Genomic DNA, 24,264 nt, shown 5'->3' with positions numbered 1-24,264 from the left:
TCTCTGCAGTTGCCTCAAACAGGCTTCTTGGTATTCTGTGGAGCTGCGGGAGAGGAAGTGAGATGGCTAGAGCGAGTGTGGAGGAAGACTCCTGACGAGGTCTGGAGAATATGTTATCACAGATTTATGAGAGTGTATGAGGTAGCAGTAAAGGTAGCTAAATAGGTTTATGCTGCCTCTATAATGTCCGTGAACTCACGCCCAGCACTGTTGTATAGGGTTGTTTGATCACTTACCACCCTCAAGGAGGGGTGCCAAAATTCTGGTCATTTGGAGTTGAATTGTGAGGCACTGGCAAGCTTTTTTGTGAATAAAGTCATGACACAGCGATATTCCTGCCACAGTTGATACAGAGAGGGAACTGGAGACCCCTTGAAGTTCTTGGAAGACTACATTTGATGGCTTCAGGTGGCTCTCTTTAACTGAAGTGGACATGTTGCTGTGCTCAGTGAGATCAACCACTTGTCCCCTAAATTCCTGCCCTTTCTGGCGGCTCAGGTAGGCTCCTCAGGTAAGGCTACTGGAGGATTGGTGGTCCTCTCCGGGATATTATAAATCTCTTCCTTATATCACAGGAGTTCCCAGAGAAACTAAAGGAGACAGTGGTTACCCCTCTACTGAAGAAACCATTGCTTGATCTGGCAAATTACCACTCCATCTCACACCTTGTGTTTCTGGGGAAGGTGATTGAAAGGGCTGCTGTGGACCAGCTCCTGGCATACTTAGAGGAGATTATAGCACTTCATTCATTCCAGACTGGCTTCCATCCTGGCCACGTGATGGTGATGGTGCTGGTTGCCCTGCTGGATGACCTCCAGCGTGAGTTAAACAAGGATGGTTTGGCGTCCCTCATGTTATTAGGTCTTTCGGCAGGATTTGACATAATCGATTAGGAGTTGCAAGACCACTGCCTTGCTGGGGCCGGAATTTGAGGGACAGCCCTTTAGTGGTTGATCTCCTTCCTCGAGAACCATAAACAGAGGGTGGCAGTGAGGAGAATCAATCATGCTGTTACCAACCCCCTTTGGGAGGCATAATACTCTCTCCCACACTGTTCAACATATACATGCCCTCTCTGGCCCAGCTGATTTAAAGTTTTGGCCTGGATGATACCCAGCTCTATCTCCTGATGGATAGCTCCCCCAACTTTCTCCCAGAAACCTTTGCCAGATGTTTGGAAGTGGTGATGGTCTGGCTCAAGCAGAGTTGCCTAAAATTCAACCCTTCCAAGACAAGAGCTCCTGTGGCTGGGTAGGAAGGTGTGCCTCCCCTGCCTGGATGGGGTGCAATTAGAAATCTCGTCCTTGGTGAGGAATCTGGGGGTGATCTTTGACGCCTAACTGTTGATGGAGGTGTAGGTCACAAAGAAGGCCCAACTGATGTTTTGCCAGCTTTGCCAAGCAAGACTACTAGCACCCTATCTGGCCCCGGAGTACCTAGCCACAGTGATCCTTGCAACGGTCACTGCCACATTATACTTCTGTAACTTGCTCTAAGCTAGCCTGCCCTTTTCTGTGACCCAGAAACTGCAGCTTGTGCAAATATAGCTGCTAGGGTTCTTTTGAGAACCCATATCCAGCCTGTGCTGAGGCAGCTGCATTGGTTGCTGGTGAAATTCCGGATCAGGTTCAAGGTTTTGGTTTTAACCATTAAGGCCAGCATATCTGAGAGACTTTGAACTAATAGGTTGGTGATCTTTGGCCTGCATGAGGTATGCCTGGCCTTGACCAGGTCCAATGTCGTTTTGGCGCTGGTGACCTGGTGGAATGAGCTGGAAGAGTTAAGGACCCTGTCAGAACTATCTCAGAGCTGTAGGGCCTGTAAGACAGAGCTCTTCCGCCAGGCATTTGGTTGAGTCCAGGGTATTATTATTCTATTGCATTTTACTCTGTCGTAAACCCCTGTGAGCTGGCTGGCCCGAGAGCATTGGTTTGTGCTAAAATTGCATCTCAGGAAAACTACCTTGTTAACTTCTCATTAGTAACCCATATGCATATTTGTTTATTTTGCAGTGACAGCTGGTTGCTACCAGAGACCTAAACTGCACATTGCAATTAAGATTTAATTGCTATGGCGACTTGCAGCCATGTGGCAACTGTGAGTTTCCTGTAGGAATCCAGTTCTTACTGAAGGGCTGCAGGGGCCCAATTTGGAGTAGCACCATAGCATGCCACGGTAAAAGCAGGTCTTCCAGCTCTCCTGCTGAGCTGTTTTCAAACCTGAAATTGCAGATGGGAGGGCATGATTTGTCCCATTGGGAACGGCACATAAACTAAATGCTGGCACATGCACGTTCTCCATGAGGCAGAGTGAATGCTGCTGTTGTTGCTGCTGTGGCAGCAGCCATTATGGGGACTGCTGCATAAGGGGACAATGTGAAGCTGCTTTGACATGGCCCACCAGGGCAGACAGCGGTGACACCAGGACTTGACAAAAGGAGAGCGCTGTAGTGACTTCTCGTGACTCCCTCCTTGGGGTGAGCTGAACAATTCAAGCCCACCCCAAGAAAGGCTCCATGGCAGTGCCAGGCCCGAGGCTCCCTCTCTCACCTGTGGTGTTATGCAAGAGGCAGCGGCTCCACTAGTGGCCCTTAGGCAAGGAGGGTTTCTGTCGTTGTGTGCGGGTGTCACATGGGGCCTCTCCAGACACAACACGCTCAAACCCGAGTTGAGGAGTGGATGGCCGGTGCTCGTGCATATGCCTCTTCTGACCCTGCATAGAAACTGCCTTTTGAAAAGGTTCCTGAGGGGAAGGAGGCAGGCAGGTCAACTGCCGCCCCTCGGGAGATGGCACCTGTCACAGACCCTTAGCCGGCGGGGAAGAGATGGGACCACTAATTTAAATACTGGTTCCTATGGACCAATTTTAACATTTTTCTTTTTCTATGCCCTCCCCCTCCATTAAACCCAAACAGCAGGAGGACAGGGTGTGTTTCCACATACCCTGCGATAATCTGATTCTTGCAATTTTAAATTTTTTTATTGGAACTGTCATAATATAATACAGTACAACATCTTGGTTTAAATTGCACATTTTTAATAGCAAACTTGCATAAACTTTCATAATACAGTATAATGTAGAACAACCTGGTTTTATGTTCAACAATGGGACTTGGTTTTACTGCACTGCAGATTCAGATTCTTTTCTGTGAGTGCAGTTGGTGGTGTCAACACTTTTCAGTCATAGAGTGCCATGCTGCCAATGCCCCATGTCTACCATAACTGGAAACAAAGCATGTGAATGTTGGTATGCCTCTCTGACATCACTAGACTTTGATTTACAGTGTCTGGCAAAATGGTCTGAGTCATGTTCCAGTGTCTAGCAAATCTGCAATTCAGCCAGTGGGAATAATTATATTTTGACTCAAAGGTTTTTTTCAAAAAGCCAATTATTAGGCGATTGGTAGGAGGAGTAAATTGCAGTCTGGGCTCTGTTAAACCCAGGCATGTTATGATATAGTTCGCTAATGCTCTGAATTCCTTCTGTAGATCCTCTGGCTTGCTTAGTGATGGGTTAGACTTGCTTTTGGCCCTGAAGTGCAGCCATGTTGTCAAAGAGGATTTGATGTGTTGTTTCAGAAAATGGAAGGGTCATTACTACAGGCTCCACTAGAGATTATCTGGGCAGGGATCTGGTTAGAGATAAAAATAACAAGACAAATGGCCATCAGTGACAGCTAGCTGTATGACATGCTTCCTGGCTGGCATTTCAGCCTGCCTTCTTTTCAGCACCTGATGAAATCTGGCTTCTAGCTTAAGAGCCATGCTTGGCAGATCTCCTAGTTGTGTCAAGGATACGCGTCAAGGGCCACGGTATTAACTGTGCTCTGTCCTGTAGGGAATTAATTCTGCTAGTACCACAGGCTTTTTCAACAATTAAATTCATGAGCCCTACTTAGGAATGATTTGAATGAATTGCAAAAATAATAAATAAAATAGAAGAAGAAGAGTTGGTTCTTATATGCCACTTTTCTCTACCCGAAGGGGTCTCAAAGTGGCTTATAGTTGCCTTCCCTTTCCTCTCCCCACAACAGACACCCTGTGAGGTAGGTGAGGCTGAGAGAGCCCTGATATTACTACTCGGTCAGAACAGCTCTATCAGTGCTGCCGTGAGTCCAAGGTTACCCAGTTGGTTGCATGTGGGGAAGCACGGAATCAAACCCAGCTTGCCAGATTAGAAGTCAACACACCTAAACAATACATCAAGATGGCTTTTTCTTACTTTTAAATATTCATTTATATTCAGATTTGTATGCTGCCTTTCCCCAAGGGTTCAGGGAAGCTCACAACATTCTATAAAATACATAATATTAAATACGTACATACATACATACATACATACATACAGGTAAAGGTAAAGGTATCCCCTGTGCAAGCACCGAGTCATGTCTGACCCTTGGGGTGACGCCCTCTAGCGTTTTCATGGCAGACTCAATACGGGGTGGTTTGCCAGTGCCTTCCCCAGTCATTACCGTTTACCCCCCAGCAAGCTGGGTACTCATTTTACCGACCTCGGAAGGATGGAAGGCTGAGTCAACCTTGAGCCGGCTGCTGGGATTGAACTCCCAACCTCATGGGCAAAGCTTTCAGGTGGCTGCCTTACCACTCTGCGCCACAAGAGGCTCTTTTACATACATACATACATACATACATACACACACATTAAAAACACTGTCAAATCAGTCCACTTCATTTGAGAGCCATATCAAGTCACCTTTCTGATGGGAGAGGGGCTACATAAAGTACATTCTAGGTGTTAATTTTTACAGAGATATTAATAATAGCCAATGTTCTTAAGTGCTCTCAGTAGGGAGGTCAGATATTGTCAGAGAAAATCCTAGGTCTCAATCATAGACTTGATGGAACAGCTCTGTTTTACAGTCCTTGCGGAATTGTTTAATATCCTGCAAGGCCCTGATCTCGCTTGCAAGAGCATCCCACCAGGACAGAACCAGGACAGAAAAAGACCTAACTTTGGCTGAGGCCATCTTAATTTTTCTGGGTCTGGGGGATCTTGAGCAGATTCTGTATACTTGATCTTATCTGCCTAGTTCTGTTCATAATTTCCCTGTGATTTTTCCTAGAGTGTGTGCAGGCAAATAATGGTTTGGCTCTGCTGGCAATTTCCATGAGCAGAAGAGATGGATACAACTTTATCATCTCTCCCCTCCCACTGTAACCCAAATATTATTTATTTAGCGTAGATATGTCTTCTGCTCCCAGGGGAAAGGGGTACAGAATAGGGGAGAAGCTGAAGATTTAAGTAGAAGAAGAAGAGTTGGTTCTTGTATGCCGCTTTTCCCTACCCGAAGGAGGCTCAAAGCGGCTTACAGTCGCCTTCCTATTCCTCTCCCCACAACAGACACCCTGTGAGGTGGGAGTAGGAAATCTGTGAGAGTGGGAAATCTGTGAAAACACTGCCCTTCCATTGGTAGAAATCCTTTAGTGCATCCAAGTCACTAACTCATGTCCCTTTTTGTTTTTCACAGATGCTATCACTATCACTAACCTGTAATAACTGTTCTTCATCTGTTACCTCCAAGAGGACCTACGCTGGAGTGGTACTTGTGGTCTTCTTGTTATGCTCCGTGCATTGAGCAGCCATGGACCCAAAGAACAAGCGCTGGGTAGGTTTCGTGCTCCTATCTTTTGTAGTCTTTGAAGTATGCCAGTGGGACTTACTTTTGATTGACATGTTTGATGGTTGACATCAGTTTGAGTGGCGCCAAAGAGGTTAGGGGTCTTCTTTCATTGTATCAGTTTTTCCTGGCAAGCTCTTGATTATCAGTAAGTTCTTCTTTAAGCAGAATCATGTTTGGCCCCTCTACACAGGAACTTTTATCTTAATTTAATTTTTATGCACCTCTTGGGTGAGTGGCATAACAACAGAAAATAAAATGTTTTTAATTGGGCTTGTTGTTGTTAGGTGTGAAGTCGTGTCTGACCCATCGCGACCCCATGGACAATGATCCTCCAGGCCTTCCTGTCCTCTACCATTCCTCGAAGTCCATTTAAGTTTGCACCAACTCCCAGCAGGGGCGCAAACGCGCGTGCGCGGCAGTCCGCGCACGCGCGTTTGCGCCGCTGCCATGCCGGCGGCTGCGGCTCCCCCTCCTGGCCCCTCCGGGCCGCCAGCAAATCGGCCGCCAAAGCGGCCGATTAGCTTGCGGCTCAACAAGCTTCCCTTCCCCCCCCCCAAACAAGAAGCTTGCCGGGCCGTGAGCTAATCGGCCGCTTTGGCGGCTGATTTGCTCGCGGCCTGGCGAGCTTCTCGCTTCGGGGGCGGAGGGAAGAAGGAGCCGCGGCCCGGCGCCAAGACCTTGGTGCGGGTTGGGGACCACTGTTGTAAAGGTTTGCTCTAATATGGTGGTCCCCAACCTCCGGGCTGCGGCCCGGTGCTGGGCTGCGAAGGCCCTGACACCGGGCCGCAGCTTCCCCCCCCCCCTGCAGTAAGAAACTTCCCAGGCCGCAAGCTTGCGGCCCGGCAAGCTTCTTACTGTGGGAGGGGGGGGGAGAGGGAAGCAGGGCCACGCTAGGACTGTCATTCTAGGCCTGGATTTGTTTTTCATGGGAGTAATCCTAAAAACTAAAGGTTCAGGTTGACATTTTCTGGTTAACCAACCTTATTATGTGACTTTTGAGGTCAAATTGAACGCATGTTTTTGTGCATGCTGAAGAGTTAAACACTAGTATTTTTGCTATTGTCATGATCCAACCTCCATTTTTCTAGAAGGAGTTATTTATTTTGGAAACTGGCAGAAGATCGAGCCTACATACATCCCTTCTGTTATGTTTTGGACTTGTCAATATTAGGACAGATTCAGGTGGGTAGCTGTTTTGGTCTGAAACAATAGAACAAAATTTGGGACTCTTAAGATCAACAAAGTTTAATTCTGGATAGAATGAAACTTTTTTGTTCCTTAAGGTATCACTGGGCTCAGGCCTGGAAATATTTGGACAGACTTTTATATGGATAGTGCCAGACTGAATGTTGTGTCTCTGGATAAACGTCTGTATAACACCCTCATATTTGATGCCGGATCTAGTTTGACACTGGCCTTGAGATGTTTGTGTGGCTGCACCTGAAAAGAGGTAGCTCACCTTGGCTGAAGAAGGAATACAATAGTATAGACTTGCAGGTTCTTATCTGGAGAACTGAGTTTGATTCCACACTCCTCCACATGACACTCCTCCACATGAAGCCTGCTGGGTGGCCTTGGGCCAGCCACAGTGTTCTCAGAACTCTCTCAGCCCCACCTATCTCAGAAGATGCCTGCTGTGGGGAGAGGAAGGGAAGGTGATTGGAAGCTGCTTTGAGACTCCTTAGGGAAAAGGAAAGTGGGATATAAAAGCCTACTATTTTTAAAAAATGAACGATAGCAAAGGTTTAGAAAAAGTTTAGTTGGTATTTTTCAGTTGTAACGCTGATGATGTAGGATATTCACAGGTGATTACATGGGAGAAGACATGAAGTAAATGCAAATTGTAACCTTGACTGTAGTTCCTCCCTTCTGGGTATAATCAGGATTTTATAAGAATGGATCTGCTGATTCAGGCATGATCCTTCTACTCCAGTACCTTGTGCCCTACAATAGCTGACCTGGTGCTCACAAGTGGGGCACAGAATCCCAAACCACTTCCTTGTTACTGTCTTCCAGCAATGGGCATTCTGAAGTATACTGCCTCCAAACATGGATGTCCCATTCAGTCGTTATGTGTAATAGCTGTTAATCGGTCTCTGTGAACTCATAACAAAGTGTGGAGATAGATTTTTGTCAGAATCATAGAATCATAGAGTTGGAAGGGGCCATACAGGCCATCTAGTCCAACCCCCTACTCAACGCAGGATCAGCCCAAAGCATCCTAAAGCATCCAAGAAAAGTGTGTATCCAACCTTTGCTTGAAGACTACCAGTGAGGGGGAGCTCACCACCTCCTTAGGCAGCCTATTCCACTGACTGTGAAAATTTTTTTCCTGATATCTAGCCTATATTGTTGAACTTGTAGTTTAAACCCATTACTGCGTGTCCTTTCCTCTGCAGCCAATGGGAACAGCATCCTGCCCTCCTCCAAATGACAACCTTTCAAATACTTAAAGAGGGCTATCATGTCCCCTCTCAACCTCCTTTTCTCCAGGCTGAAGATTCCCAAGTCCCTCAACCTATCTTCATAGGGCTTGGTCCCTTGGCCCCAGATCATCCTGGTCACTCTCCTCTGTGCCCTTTCAATTTTATCTACGTCCTTCTTGAAGTGAGGCCTCCAGCTGCACACAGTACTCCAGGTGTGGTCTGACCAGTGCCGTATACAATGGGACTATGACATCTTGTGATTTTGATGTGATGCCCCTGTTGATACAGCCCAAAATGGCATTTGCCTTTTTTACCGCTGCATGACACTGCCTGCTCATGTTTAGTTTACAATCCACAAGTACCCCAAGGTCTCGTTCACACACAGTGCTACCTAGAAGCGTATCCCCCATCCAGTAGGCATGCTTTTCATTTTTCTGACCCAGATGCAGAACTTTACACTTATCTTTATTAAATTGCATCTTGTTCTCTTTTGCCCATTTTTCCATTGTGTTCAGATCTCATTGAACTCTGTCTCTATCTTCTGGAGTATTTGCCAGTCCTCCCAATTTGGTGTCATCTGCAAACTTGATGAGTAGTCCCTCCACCCCCTCATCTAGATCATTAATAAATATGTTAAAAAGTACCGGGCCGAACACCGAGCCCTGAGGTACCCCGCTACTCACCTTTCTCCAGTCTGATGAAACACCATTGACAACAACTCTTTGAGTGCGGTTCTCTAACCAATTCCCTATCCACCTAACTATCTGAAAATCCAGATTGCAGTCCTTCAATTTATCTATTAGAACATCATGGGGAACCTTATCAAAAGCTTTACTAAAATCCAAGTAAAGGACATCAACGGAATTTCCACGATCCAGCAAACCTGTCACTTGGTCAAAAAAGGAAACTAGGTTGGTCTGGCAGGACCTGTTGGAGACAAATTCATGCTGACTTCCTTGGATCACCAAATTGTCCTCCAGATGTTTGCAGATCGCTCCCTTTAATATCTGCTCCATTATCTTCCCCACAACAGAGGTCAGACTCACTGGTCTGTAGTTTCCCGGGACATCCTTCCTCCCTTTTTTGAAGATCGGAATAACGTTTGCTCTCTTCCAGTCCTCCGGGACATCTCCAGTCCTTAAAGAGGTCCCAAAGATGATGGACAAGGGTTGTGCAAGTTCTCTGGAAAGTTCTTTGAGCACTCTCGGGTGCATCTCATCCGGCCCAAGGGTGAAGAGGGTGTGACCCAAACTGCTGGCCTGTTGCTGTTCCCAGTGGTCAGAAACCCAGCCTGTATTGTACAGCATGGTTTGCATTATATCTGGGTGGTCTTTTGATGGTCAAAAAGTGACAAGGGTGGTAAGAAGCAAGAGAAAGAGGATGTTTGGGGCAGGAGAACAGTGACAAATGTTGGGGGTGGGAGGGAAACCCCAACAAGAGGAATTTCTACCTAATACCCTGTATTCTCACAAGTTTCTGAACATTTGAAAAATTGCCCAGATAAGTTGTAGAGTTATGAGGCTTAGGAATTGAATATTGCCATTCTTGTCCTACAGAGTGTGGATAGAGTTGGTAATTTTCTGCATGTTGTGCTGAAGATTTTTTTAAATGACACAGGTACATTTAATATGTGGTCCCAGCTTCAAAGCAGTGAAGTTGGGAGTATAAATATATACAGCTATGTGAGCTTCACTTCGAAAGCATGAGGGATCACTGAATCCTAGCAGTGTCTAGACAGTAGACAGATGCACCATTCATTCTTCTGTCCTCCTATTCAGACAGCTTTAGAAGCCAGATTCCAATCACGGTAATAGAATTAACTAATGATCCATTTTTTGCAGCTGGTTGGTTTAAGACATGAGGCAATGACTGCTTATAGAAATGTTTGTAATGACCTCAGACAATGATAATATTCTCTTGAAACAACTGAAGTGTAGAAAATCATTTTTTGTTGTTGCTGTTTTAGATCTAAGTGTCCCCACCAATAAAGGGATAATATTCTGTTTTAGGGTTGCCAGCAAGCCTGGAGAAAAAGATCCTTTCTGTTTAAAAGAGGCATAACTTGTGGAAATGGGCAGTTACTTTTTATAGCATGAAGGTAAAAAAAAATCAACTGATAATGACCTCTATTAAACAGAAAGAATATATTGCTCTAGACCAGATGGCAACCTTATTCTGTTTTAGAGATTAAGAACATATGATGCTGTTTTTTTGCAGTGGTAATTACCATGGATCTGTGTCTGCAGTTTAAGGCTATATGTGGCAATTATTATGTTTTATATATGCTAGAGCAGTGGTCCCCAACCTTTTTATCACTGGGAACCACTCAACGCCGGGGACCACTCACCGGGGACCACTCAACACCTTTTACTGAGGCCCGGTGGGGGGGGGGTAGTTTACTCCTCTACTCTCAACCACTGCCCTAACACTCTCTGATCGCTACGGTAATGTTTAAACATCCCTTCAAAATAAGATACAGACACGCCACAACAATGAAGTGTGTTGTAAAGGGCTGGGGGGGGGGGGAGAAGGCGTCCTTCGGGGCCCACTTCCAATTAGTCCAAGGATCATATGTGTTCTACGGCCCACAGGTTGGGGATCGCTATGCTAGAGTATTAAGTTTTACTAGGTTTCTTAGTACATTATTGAATTTGGTAAGAAATAAGAATAGCTGGCTTGTGTGCATTTATTGTTTTTTAAAATGTAATTTGCCACCCAGGTGACTGACATTCCAGTCCTTTTTAAAGCCTTTATCCAAGTTGGCTAAAGTAGCCTCTCAAGTTGGAAAAGACCATGCAGGACATCTAGTCCAACCCCCTGCTCAAGGCAGGATCAGCCTAAAGCAGTGGTTCTCAACCTTGGGCTCGGGACCCAAATTCGGGTTGCCTGGCCCCTTCTCCGGGGTTGCAAGGTTGCCTGCCACAGCGGCAGGCAGAGGCGGCAGAGCCGCCTCAATTGTTGTGCACATGCACTCTCACGCGTGCACACTGCCACCACCAGCCACCACCAACTTGGGGGCGCCGCGAAGGTAAGGTTGAGAACTGCTGGCCTAAAGCATCCAGGATAAGTATCAGTCCAGCCTCTGTTTAAAGACCACCAGTGAGGGGGAGCTCACCACCACCTTTGCCAGTTGATTCCATTGCTGAACTACTCTGTGAATCCCCCCCCCCAATATCTAGTCCCTGGAAAAAAATTGTTATAAAGGGACTAGGAACAGATCACCGGATTGTGTGTTTGCCTGTTCCTTGGCAGCTCTAGCCACTGTTACTTTTGTCTGTACTGATATTAACGAGAATTAACACTTATTCAGAATTTCCTTTTGGACAGAATAATATTTTGTTTTGTTCTTGAGTTTCAAAACTGTAAATCGCTGACATCTGGTGTGCGTAGTTCTTGGACTTGTCACCCACTCTTGATCTCCATCTCCCTATTTTCCATCAGGGTGCTATTTGTTAACTCTGGTTGCTCCTCCCCTTGATATGTTGCTTCACCTTGAGTCCTAGTCCTCAAGTAAGTTTTATATGAGGCCAAGAGGCACTGCTTCAGGCCTTGTTGTTGAGGAGGTAAGCCTTGGTCTGGTTTCTGCAATTTTAAACAGTACAAAATGAACAAGACATTTGTTAAATGAACAAGACATTTGCTTAAAGCTAGAACTCAGCTCCCTGACATCTATTTAATTAGATGGAGGAAATTTTTTTGGGGGGGGCGGGATGGAAGAGCTGTTTCTGTTTCCTTTCGAAAATTTGTATTCCTTACATCTGATGGAGTATCAATATTTTCTAAAAAAAATTAAAATAGTTTTTTGATCTAGGTTCACATCCCCCATTGGACTTCGGAATTCTTTTGATGTCTTAGGGTCAGTCACACGCTCTTAGTTCAATCTACCCCATAGGTCTGTTGCGAAGAAAAAAAATGGAGGGAGGGATATCAGTGTTACTACAATTTTGCATCTTCATTGGAGAGAAAACCATAGTATAGATAGATAAATAAATCTGCAAGGTAAGGTGCTGTACCCATTTTCATCCCAGAGGCTGTGCCATAAGATGTGTTCCACAGTATTAATTTCCCAGAGATCAGATAGGAGTCTCTGTACCTCTTTCACATACATGTTATATCTTCTCAGGAACATTTGAAATTGTTAATGTTCTCCACGATCCTTATAGCACTGGTTGCAGAGAATCCAGATGAAATCTCAGTAACTAATGGCATTGTTCCAGTAAATAACAGTTTCTTTGGACCTAATGACAGTAGAAAAATATTGAGGAAATTAAAATTCCTCGCAAAGCTTATTTTATTAATAATTTAATTTATACCCCGCTACTCCTGAACCAGCTTGTGGTGGCTAACTGTAGATAAAACCCCACAATAACTCCCCCCCCCAAAAAAAGAACAAAAATCCAATAGTCAATACCAATAGGAACCAGAAAAATTGGCAGCGGACTAAAAACCCCACCCCACTCCCTCACAGAGAACCGAAAGAATGTAATGACGCATTGGTGTTGTGTTAGTACTGTGGACCATTGGCTAATGTTTGTGATGGTGACGTTGTGAGCTCTGCGAGCCCTTGCTTCCTTTGTTCAATAGTTCTGCTATTTTCATTATATTTTAAACTTTTGTTTCTTAATAGGACATGCATGCATTTGTGTTGTCTGCTGAAGGAGTGGGCATGGTCCACAATGGGCGGTGGCGGGGCAGGCTTGTGGGGGGCCTTGCATAGTTGGAAGGTTACCTCTGCCCTCTTCGGTTATATAATAATTTAATGGACTAGAGTAACTAGCGGTTATGATTTCCAAGTGTCTGAAAGACCTCTCAGTAAAACTATTTATTTATTTATTGTATTTCTATACCGTCCTCCCATAAGGCTCAGAGCAGTTTACATAAAACATAGGGATATACATTACAATCATAATAACAACCGCCATAGCAGTGGGAGCCAAAATTGAGCAATGATATTATAACAGTTAACAATACAACAATAAGTTTCTAAACAAGAACCCATAGGGAGGTCAGTTGGGTTCAGGACATAGAAGGGATATCTGGGGGGGGGGGGCAGCAGATGGTGTTTAGTCTCTCAGCCTCAACCGAATGCCTGGTGGAGTAGCTCCCTTTTTTAGGCCCTGTGGAATTGTGGGAGCTCAGGAAGGGCCCTGATTTTTTGGGGAGCTCATTCTACCTGGTGGGGGCCAGGTCAGGAAAGGCTCTGGCCCTGGTTGAGGCCTGAGGTGCTTCTTTGGGGCCAGGGATCACCAGCCAGTTGGAGGTGGTGGAGCATAAGGCTCTTGGGGGGGGGGGTTAGGCAGAGAGGCGGTCTCTCAGATACACTGGGCCCAGACCACGTATGGCCTTGAAAGTGATTACCAGAACCAGTAGGCATTGATGCAGACCTACCTGCTTGGTCACATGATCCGTTTGCACTACCTGCTTGTACCTGGTGCCCAGATGAATATTTCTGCCATCCTATGGGTCGGACACGACTTCGCACCTAACAACAATAACAAATCAGAGGCCTAATGTGCAGAGTCTTGCCAGCCACCTCTGCACCCTTGCCTCACATACTTTTTCATTCGGCTGTCATGCAGTTCTCTTAGACATGACCAATCAGACCTGGTTTTGTGCATTTATTTCCCCCCCCCTTTTATTGGGCTTAATTGGTTGGTTCTTACTCATATCCAAGTAATGTACTTTCATTTGGAGGGAATTCAAGAATGTTTTTTGGATTTGCTGTTATACAGGCATTTTCCAGGAGCTGATTCTTGTGAATAGATGTAAAAGCTGCATGGGGTATGCCCTTTATTAGAGCTCACATTTCTGTGATTTGCAAAAACTCTTCAGGCATCTAATGTTTGTGCCAGTCTTGCCTCAAGATTTCTTCCTGTTTCTGTGGCAGCAGATTAACACACCAGCCATGTGGGAATGGGTCTTGAGTCATGTTTCCCATCCTTTAATCTCTTATTTTAATCAGCAGCTTTCTTTTGGGACAGTTGCCCCTTTTGCGAAACACCATTCTCATCTTTCTTCTTCTGGATCTACATCTCTCCCTTCATAATGTACTTTTCCGTATCCACCCCCCCCCCAGCAAGTAGAATACGTTTACACTGTAGGAACGAGTATTCTGCATAACATTTGCAAGGAACTGTGTAAGGAGCTGCAAGACTTTTATTTAGTTTTGTTGTTGAAGTTACTCAGTTGGTGCTGAACCAAGATACGGATCAGCAAAGCGAAGCAGAGATGAGAGAGAGAGAGAATGGCTTTTCTTGTGAATTAAAAAAACCTAGAGCCATTCAGTTTTGGTAAGCAGAAATGTCAGTTACTGAGAACTTCCTGTGACTTCACAGTCTGAGGTGCCAGCATGTGCTCATTCATGACTGAAGGAACTTTAAAAAACACTGTCTGGTAGCATTTCTATAAAAAGCCCCCCCGCTGGTTTTTGTGTGTGTGCTCCGTTGGGAGTATGAAAGCTTCCCAGTTCTTGCTCATTATTTTTGTCTCCACTTTTTCTTGGTGAAACCCCAGTTGCAGAAAGTAGCTGTGTTTTAACTGCCTAATTACTTACTAAGACTTGTGTTTGAGAGGAATGTAGGTAGTCTGTGCCCTGCAGTACACTTTGTGCTGTTGTGCCGTTAAAGAGCAGTTGTCTAGGAAACACAATGCCCTGGAGAAAGATGCAGTCTCTCTTTCCTTCCACTCCCCTTCCATCCCTGATGGGTTCCCTTTTGCAACCGGCATGGCTGCTTTTTGTGAACTTTATCTTGGACTTTTATTTACGCAAATGTTACGTTTTTAAATAACAGTAGGTGAGAGTTTGTATGAACATTTGACTGTTTCCTTCTGCCTCTCATGTTGCTTGCATAAGAAGCTGCCTTAACAGAAGACCCCCCTCCCCAATTTACTTTTGTGATACTGGACTAGCAGAATCTCTCCATCTCAGAGAGAGGTATTCCCCAGACTTACTCTCCAAGATCGTTTCACCTGAGATGCCAGGCACTGAAACCAAAATTTTTGTGCACACTCTGTCAGTGAGTTTATGCCCTCTTAATATAAGCAGAGTGCCTCATTATGGATCTGCAGTGTATTTGTTTTGTGTGTGCTGATGCTTATGGTAGTACATGATAAATTTTTATTTATTATATTATATTATATACCGCCCTTCCCCGAGGCTCAGGGCGGTTTACATAAAACTTAGCGGAACAGGGAACAGTACAGATAATTCAGTAGTTGTAAACTGTAACAATACAGTGATGACAATAGAATAGCATGATAGAACAGTAGAATAATGGTGAGAACATTAAATCAACTACAGCATACTGACAGCCCCGTGGGTTGGACAAATTGGTGGTGGTTTTCATGGGAGGAAGGCTCGGGGGGCCAGTGGAAGGTGATTTGTTCAGGTTGACCTCAACCAAATACCTGGCAGAGGAGCTCCCCCCTGCAGGCCCCGCACAACTGTTCTAGTCCCGCCAGAACCCTAATCTTCTCCGGGAGCCCGCTCCACCTAGTGGGGGCCCAGATGGAGAAAGCCCTGGCTCTGGTCGAGGTCAAGCGAGCCCCCCAGGGGTTACCAGGCAATTGGAGGTAGCTGAACATAAAGCTCTTTGAAGGGTGCAGGCAGAAAGATGGTTCCCCAGGCACACTGGGCCCAGACTACGCATGGCCCCAAAGGTGATCTCCAGAACCCCAGGCCTGATCTGGAATTCGACTGGAAGCCAGTACAGTTGTTGGAGGATGGGCCAGATGTGGGCCCTCCATGGTGTTGCTATGAGGACCCTGCCTGTTGCATTCTGGACCAGATGTAATCTCCAGATCAAGGCCAAGGGCAGGCCCGCACAGAGCGAGCCCCATATGTCCAGTGTAGAGGCGACCATCACATGGGCCACCACAGCCAGGTGCCCTAGGGCAGGGGTAGTCAACCTGTGGTCCTCCAGATATCCATGGACTACAACTCCCATGAACCCCTGCAAGTGTTTGCTGGCAGGGGCTCATGGGAATTGTCCATGAACATCTGGAGGACCACAGGTTGACTACCCCTGCCCTAGGGCCAAGCAGGGCACCAATAGTTTGGCTTGGTGAAGGTGATAGAATGCCAGCAATGCTATCCTTATGACCTGAGCTCTCCACCAAGAGGGAGGCATCAAGAATCATGCCCAGTTTCCTGATGGAGTGAGCCACTGCATTCTGTCCAGGTTGGGCAAGCACACCCAGCCACAGGACCTCCACTCCTGAAGGGCTGAGCTCCAGATGACCCTGCCTGAGCAGCCTCCAGGCAGCTGGCCAATGCCTCCAGGGAGATTCAGAGTGGCCATCCATAAAGAGGAAAAGCTGGATGTCATCAGCATATTGTTCACAACGCAGCCAAAACTTCCATACCCGTTGAGTCCCCCCCCCCTCAAAATGGCCAGTGATTGGCCTGGAAGGGGAGGGGCCCTGGGTGGGCGTGTACACAGCTATGCTTCCCAACCATTTTCTGCACAATTACATCACTTTGGGGGTTTCTTGAAGCCTGAAGTTTGTTTTAGGGGTTTCTCACTGGTAAAAAGGTTGAGAAAATGTTTTCAGTCTTCTCATCTGTTTATCCACCACATGTTGTTTTTATTTAAGAAGAACGGCTCTGTATAATGGTACGATTGCTTAAACAGGATTGGATACTTTCCACTCCAGATATGGAAACAAGTATTACTGCTTATGTGTCTAACTTACCTATAAAGGACATAATGGGCATCTGTGTTTTCTGTTTAGCTGGAAAAATCTTATCATGTGCTGGGAGTGATGAATATGGAAGAGCATCTTAGGAGATAATCTGTGAACGGAATTGCCAGCTGGAGATGGTGGCGGAGTTTGGAAGTTCCAGTGGATTCCTCACTCCGATGGTCTACTTTGTTCTGTTCTTTGTTCCATACCTTGTTAAATCTTCTGTTCAGGAAGATGAGAAATGACTGTTGCTCCAGGCAACAAAGTAATTTGAGTGATGGTGCAGTTCTAATAAAATGGGAGCTCTTCCTATGTGAGTGCATGCAAGTACACAATTGTGTTTTCTCTGTTTTCAAGATCTTGCCTGTGTCTTTCAGTTTAGTGTGAACCTCAAAGAACTCTTAGGCACCCCACTGGTTTGGGGACACCAGGCCCTGACAAATGTAGTAGGCTTGGAAATGCTAGAAGGTGAAGCAAAGAAGACTGGGGTGGGTGGGATATCCCTGATGATGCCATTTCAGGCCATAGTGGGGAATTGACATGCTAACTGAAGGGCTGGAGAGGCTCTCTCTGTGACTGTGGGGGTCCTTCTCTACTGGCCATGTTCTGCTAGGCCCTTATGCCATTTTTTATTGAGCAACTTTATTTGCAGACTGAACATTGAATACCATTTTAAGCAAAGCTATGGAAAACATACACTTGAATTGTGTCCTTTTTCAGAAGCGGTATGGCAGGGCACCTTCTCAAGGATCTTGCAGAAAAGCAGTTTCTTTTGAAGGGGTGCCTAAAACAGGTTATTTATCTGTCTGCAGGAAAAGCAGCTCATGTTTGTTCATAGGGATAAAACATCCACATAGTTTTCAAACAAAAGAAGAGGAATTGGTTCTTATAAGCCACTTTTCTCTACCCGAAGGAGTCTCAAAGTGGCTTACAGTCATCTTCCCTTTCCTCTGCCCACAACAGACACCCTGTGAGGTCAGTGAGGCTGATAGAGCCCTGATATCACGGTTCGGTCAGAACAGCTTTATCAGTGCTGTGGCGAACCCAAGGTCACCCAGCTGGCTGCATGTGGTGGAGTGTGGAATCAAACCTGGCTTGCCAGATTAGAAGAGCTTTTTTGCTTTTATTTTTGGACAAGGTTGGGATCTGATGGAGCTTGGATTGCAGTAGCAGCAAAGGCCTCAAAGCAGAGAGGATAGTATGAGTATTCCACACAGGGGCCTTTCCGTGTCACCTGATCAGATGCAGGTGGCCTGAGATAAGGAACGGATGTGGTTCCTGTTATCTTTTGCCACCTATGCCTTTCTTTCCCCCAAGCCCCAGACACAATAGGTTGCTGTTAATAATAGCCTGCAGTGCACCTTCTGTAGGAGTCTCCTCCTGAGAGTCTATGAATATTTGATGGGGGAGGTTTCGTTGCTCTCCTCCATCCGGATTCCTGTTGGGAAGTCCTGCTGTGGGAGCAAGAGGGTTGCCGCAGGAGAGGATGAAAATGACCGACTTAGCTCAGCAAATCGAAGGCCTCTCGTGTCCCCCTTGAATTATTCAAATCATTTGCTTTAGAGAGACGTCGCTTGCCATCCAGGCTGCAAGATGTAGCAATAGATGGCTGCATAGCCGTTTGAAGGCTTTCCCCATTGCTGAACCCATTCTCCTCCTGTTCAATCCAGCCTCCTTTTCTCTGCCCTTTCCCCTATTGCATCTTTTCTGACCCCATGTATATTTTGAAGGCGATAGGCTGTTCTCTGTTAGCATGGCTCCTTGCTTGACAGTAACTGCCTTCTTCCTCTGCAGGTATTTTGTGGCATGGCTGGCTCTGGCTGCCGCCTTCTCATGAACCTGTGGTAGGTGATTGGGGAGAGCTTCCTCCTCTCTCATTTCTCATCCCTCCCTTTCTCACCCCGCAGCCAGCATGCAGCAGGGTGACTGGCAACAGGCTGAATTAATCAGGGGCTTGGTGCTTCACTCGGCTGTCTCTCTCTCTCTCTCTGCAGCGTTGCGCTGTGCTCACTCGCTCACTCACTATTGCTCCCTGTTTCTCTCTGGGCAGCAGCACTGGAAGTTGCTGCTCACAGCTCGAAGCGCTGCAGCAGTGTTAGCCCAGATGCTTTTTAAACAGGCAGATTTATGGATGTCCCAGACCGCCAAAAGTGGCAAAGTAAGTTTATCTTTTCCACTCTCTTCTCTTTTCCTAATATTTGAATTCAAGATGGCTTCCCCCCCTTTTTCCCCCCTCTCTGCATCTTTTCCTCAGCACCTGATGTACAAGGGGCTTTGTTAAATGACAGCTGGTTCATGATAGGGTTACTTGCCCTTCTTCATTATTTCTTCATTATTTGCTTTGGTGGGGTTATTCTGTGTGAACAGGGGATTTCAGATCCAAGTACGGTAGATGAGGTTGTCATGCTTCACGTTAGTAAATCCTGTGCTGTGTCTTTTTTAATGTGTCTGAGCATTGCGCCACCAAATGCCCCCTCCTATAGGTATACTTGTACGTGTGTGTGTGTTCAGGGAGGGGGTATGGCATAAACTGGTAAGGATTGTGCATGTCAAATGTCCTAGACCTAGCAGATTGCTACATATGTTCAGAGGAAACAAATGTGGCAGTTTTCTACCCTTGCAGGTTAATAAATCTGGGGTCACATGCAATTTGGGGTAGAACTGTGTGTGTTTGTGTTTGCACATGTGTATATCTATAATTCTTGACTGCACCCACATTTTTCTCCTGAAAGAAGGGGAAATATATGCTTGGAAATCATATTATGTAATAAGTCTTGTAAACATAGCCCAAACACCAGTCCCAGTAGCACATACGTTAGACCTGTAGAGATCTAACTCCTCGGTGATCTGTAAGAGCAAGAAGGGCCAGAGGGACAAACTGGAGATGCTGCATAGCACATTGTTGCCTGCGGGAATGTTTCTTCTCTTGATGCTCTTAGGGAGGGAGCTAGCAAAGGCTGAGGTTTGCATTACTGGCCCCAAAAGGCTTCTTCTGAATACTGGCATTCCAACTTTCTGCTCTTTGGTCCCATGTTTGAAACAGTTTGTTCTTACCCTTGAGCCCCCTGCCCAGTTGTGGTGGTTCAGTCAAGCCTTGTGTACCCTGGGAGACTCTGCTGTCATTGTTGAGTTGCCATCATCACCACGTGTAAAGGCTCTCTATTTCTGAAAAGCAAAGAGACTCAAACCATTGCTTGCAGCAGGACATCCATGGTCACATGCCTCTGGAGTATATGGAGCTTCCTTGCCAGAGAGAAATAGAGACTTTTGGTTTGCCTTTACCACTTGCTCCCTGAAATGTTGCCAGGTTCTGCAAGTATGATCCATAGAGAAAGAGCCAACATACAGATTTCCCTAGGTGTCCCAAGGTGACTGTGGCCAACCTTTATTTATTTATTTGTATTTATATATTGCCTTCCCCTTCTGGCACGTGTGCCACAAATCTCTAGCATGAATCAATGTGAGCTCTTTAGTCCTCCGTCCCATGCCTTGGTGTGTCTTTGCCTTTAGTCTGCTGAAAGAGAGAGCAGGTGCAGCATAGTTTAGAAGAGGTAGGCAGGGGTGCCTCAGCTTGGCTCCTGATGCCCAAGTCTGGGCATCTGGTAGTAACTGGGGCAGCTGGTAGTAACATGGGACATAAATTGATTGGACTATTGTAGGCTGTTCTTCGTAGTATTTCTACTCCACAGTGTGGTTTACAACTCGACCTTTTTTATTCTGCAGAAAAGGAAATAGTAGGGATGTTGCATAGAAATGATTAAGATTATAAGGGGGCACACAAATCCCCCTCTGGTGCTGAGACTGAATCGGGTTCCGTGGTGGTTTATAGGAACGGCTTTGGTTGTGCAGGTGCAGGATGGAGAACGCCTGGGGGGAAAGACACAGCAGCAGGGATCCACCCTGAGAGCCAGGGAGGTGTAGTGCTTAAAGAGCAGTGGAATCTAATCTGGAGAACTGGGTTTGATTCCCTACTCCTCCACATGCAACTCGCTGGGTGACCTTGGGCTAGTCCCAGTTCTCTTAAAGCTGTTCTCACAGAGCAGTTCTTTCACAGCTCTCTTAGCCCCACCTACCTCACAGGATGTCTTTTTTGGGGAGAGGAAAGGAAAGGTGTTTGTAAGCTGCGTTGGGACTCCTTCAAGTAGTGAAAAGTGGGGTTTAAAAAAACAGCTCCTCTTCTAGATTCCATCATTGCTACCAAGAACTGCCATGTGGACCTGCTTCTGGTTCTCAAGAATCCCAAAGTGGCCGGGTCAGATTTTACCGGGAACTTGTTTACCCCTCACTATAAAAAAAGACTGTGCTGTAGACTTGATGGCAACTAAACTTGGCATATAATGGTCTGTGCCGATGCGCTGCATGATGTGCTGCTTCCCTCCAGAGAACTAGCATAACATGCAAGACGTTTTGACAGAGCCCTGGGAACAAGGTTAGAAGGGCAGGGTGGGGGGTGGGCCCTGGATGCAGCCAGTGCCATCAAACTCACATGCTTGTCGGCCTTACTTGTCTTTTTCTCTTAAATCTACTGCACAAACCTTCCCCTACACTCATGCCCATGTTTGACAAGAAAGCAGAAGCTGCATACTGGCCATGCAGAGAACGGGCAGGAATTTCACCCAGCTAAAAGGGAAAAAACTCCCAGATGCCCCTGAAGATCTGATGCTGGCGCCTGGGACTGCTAATGCCAGGGCAGAACAAGCTAATGTTTAGTTTGTTGCACTGATTTATGTTTTTGCTGTTTGAGACAAGCCCTGTCTTCACATTAGTTTGTAATGCAAAATGATATTCTTGCAAGATGGCATGTGGGAGGGAATGTGATACCTTTTTGCTACTATGATAGGTACCAGTTTGCATTCCGCCCCCCCCCCCCAAAAAAAAAAAAAAACCTCTTAGAGCAGCCTTTCTTGACTTTTATACTGTTGAGAAACCCCTGAAATATTTTTCAGGCTTTGAGAAGCCCCAGAAGTGGCCTGATCATGCAGAATATGGTTGGGAAACAGCTGTAAACACCCCCCCCCCGCGGGCCCCCTCCTTTCTCCACTCTCTCCGGGCCCATCATTGGCCATTTTGGGAGAGGTGGGGCAGGTTGACCTGGCCATATATGGTCACATCACTTGATAAATGTTTAACAAATTTAAACTGTATTTTAAAGATTAATTAACTCCCATCCATTCAGGAAACCCTTCCAGGGCCATCAAGAATACCCGAGGGTTTCATGACACCCCGGCTGAGAAAGCCTGAGTTAGAGAGCGTCAGTATAACTCCCACTTGTGTAGCTATCATGTCTCAGAGGGGCCTGATCTCTGTAGCAGCTCTCATAGAGCACACAATAACAATATTAGATGAATATTATTTCCCTTCTGCAGCAGAGGAATACAGAGCAGGCTGGTCAAAACACAGTCAGTTTTTATCTTGCCTGGCAGGTGACTAGTTTTATTGTTTTTAAAATATAGACCTGCATAGTGAGACAAACTAACTGAATCCCAAATTTCATCTGAATCCTGCCTTGACTTCAGTTGACCTGCATTGTCTGGAAAAACGTGTAGGAAGGAGAAAGCTGCAGTATATTTCCTCCAAAATAACAGGATTAGCTGTCAGTCCCTGACCGGGGGGGGGGGGGGGGGGCTCAGCATAGCATGCTCCTTTTTCTCCAGTCCCTTTCCTCTTCCACAGAAATCTGCTCCGCTATCTTTAACCATAGCCTCTTACCATGTAGGAGAAAACCACCTAAGCTCTTGTCTTGTAAAACACTTCCGCAGGTCCTGCAAGAGGGAGCTCCTCCACCAGGTTGAGGTCGACCAAAACTAAATAACAGCTACTGGGCCCTGATCCTCCCTCCCTGAACCCAAGTGGCAGATCAGACCAATCATGGACCTCTTAGATTGTTCATTATGCTGAATGTTATCTCTTTGTTGTTGTTACTACTGTTACCTTTCATTCATTATAATCAGTGAGCTTTATGCATTATTCTGTTATGTTGTCTGGGAACCGCCCTGAGCCTTAGAGGAGGGCGGTATACAAATGGAATAAATAAATAATAAAAAATAAAGCCCGTGAGGACTTGGCGAGAAGTCCATTGCAACTTGATGGCACATCATTATTGTTGTGGCGGTGGTTGATAAGAGAAAGATTGTCATTAATGCTGATTTTGTTTAACGCTAATCAAAGTTTGCTTGTAACAAATATTTGAAATTGCCTCATTAATGAAGAAATGGGTTAAACACATCCCTGGTTAACCCTGATGCTGACATCCCATTCTGGGGATTTATGCACAGCAGAATAGAGAGCAGTGCACTGAGATGGTTGCACCTGCATTGACCCAGAGTCTCTGGTCCATAGCCCATTCCTTTCTCCCTCCGGGTCAGGAGGACAGCTGGATGGGTGTTTCCCATCTCTCCTTGAGGGAGGCAGATCATTTGAATATTTTGCCTTCCTGTGGGAAACGCCCCTCCGAAGCCAGTCTTCTTCCTGCCTCGCGAGGGAGCAGACGTGATTTAGGATCCCGTCTGTTGTGTGAGCAAGGCAAGGCTAGTTAGGTTTTTTCAGGACAGCAAAGCCGGCATCGTCGAGCAGAGCTCCCTCTATCTGCGCCGGATCGGGCAGAGAGGTCGAGCTCCGCGGCGGCGACCGCGTGGTCGGCTCGAAGCCGGGGAGCCCGTTCGGGCTGAAACTGCAGAGGCCGGCGTCGGCGGGCAGAGCTCCCTCCTGGCTGCGCCGGATCGGGCAGCGAGGTAGAGCTCCGCGGCGGCGGCCGCGTAATCGGCTCGCAGCCGAGAAACAGCCGTTGGGCCGCAGATTGCGGCGGCGGTCGTTTGCGGGTCGCATCGACGAGCAGAGCTCCCTCTAGGCTGCGCCGAATCGGGCAGCGAGGTTGAGCTCCGCGGCGGCGACCGCGTGTTCGGCTCGTGGTCGGCGGCCATTTTGGAATCGCGCCGAAATGGCGGCGGAACGCCGCAAGGGCGCGTTCTCCTCAGAGGATGAGGAAAGCCACCTAGATTGCTCCCTGGCTCCCAGTGGGGTGGTGGCTGGCACGAGCGGGGCCGAATCGTCGCAGAAGGGGGCAGGGGAGCAAGGACAGCGCTCCAAGTCTGCCAGGCCCGCAAAACGTGCACGAGGCCCTCCTAAGCCGGCTGAACCAGCGGCTGCAGATGCAGGGCCGGACCAGGGAGCCTCCACAGCGGCCAGAAGGCAACCTGAGGCGGAGGCTTCCACTTCATCTACACACAGCGGCAGACAAGAGACTGGTAACGTTGAGGCCAATTCTGGCCACCTTCTTTTACCTCCTGAATTGCTTTCTATGGTCCAAACTGCCGTGCAGGCTGAAATAGCTAAGGTGTGCCAACATATGTTACCCGCTGTGGATAGACCTTCATTTTCGAGGTCTAGGTCTTCATCCCCTGAGTCTAGAGCTTCCAGGAGGAGTAGATCGCAGAGGAGATCTCCTAGGAGGCCTCGCGCCAGGGCTCGCTGGCCCACTAAGGCAGCGCAGAAGAGACTCCATTGTTCCCCACA

The 24,264-nt window shown here is 46.7% G+C and overlaps 1 protein-coding gene across 7 annotated transcripts in view; it reads left to right on the top strand.

The window, feature by feature from the left end:
- Positions 1-24,264, top strand: part of TMEM94 (transmembrane protein 94) — a 121,865-nt gene that overhangs the window by 16,012 nt on the left and 81,589 nt on the right. For 3 of the 7 annotated variants that reach the window (XM_077327843.1, XM_077327841.1, XM_077327842.1), the window contains one exon: positions 5,489-5,626. The exons of 1 other annotated variant lie outside the window; for it this stretch is intronic. In XM_077327843.1, the coding sequence (XP_077183958.1) occupies positions 5,603-5,626 (24 nt within the window). In that variant the 5' untranslated portion in view covers positions 5,489-5,602. Of the gene's footprint in view, positions 1-5,488; positions 5,627-18,649; positions 18,911-24,264 lie in introns of those variants that run through there. 3 more of the 7 variants (XM_077327840.1, XM_077327839.1, XM_077327837.1) reach the window with 1 other exon arrangement.

Source organism: Paroedura picta, chromosome 3 (genome assembly GCF_049243985.1).
Source record: "Paroedura picta isolate Pp20150507F chromosome 3, Ppicta_v3.0, whole genome shotgun sequence".
NCBI lineage: Eukaryota > Metazoa > Chordata > Lepidosauria > Squamata > Gekkonidae > Paroedura > Paroedura picta.
Note: the sequence above shows the minus strand (reverse complement) of the source record. Positions and strands in the feature narration are given on the sequence as shown.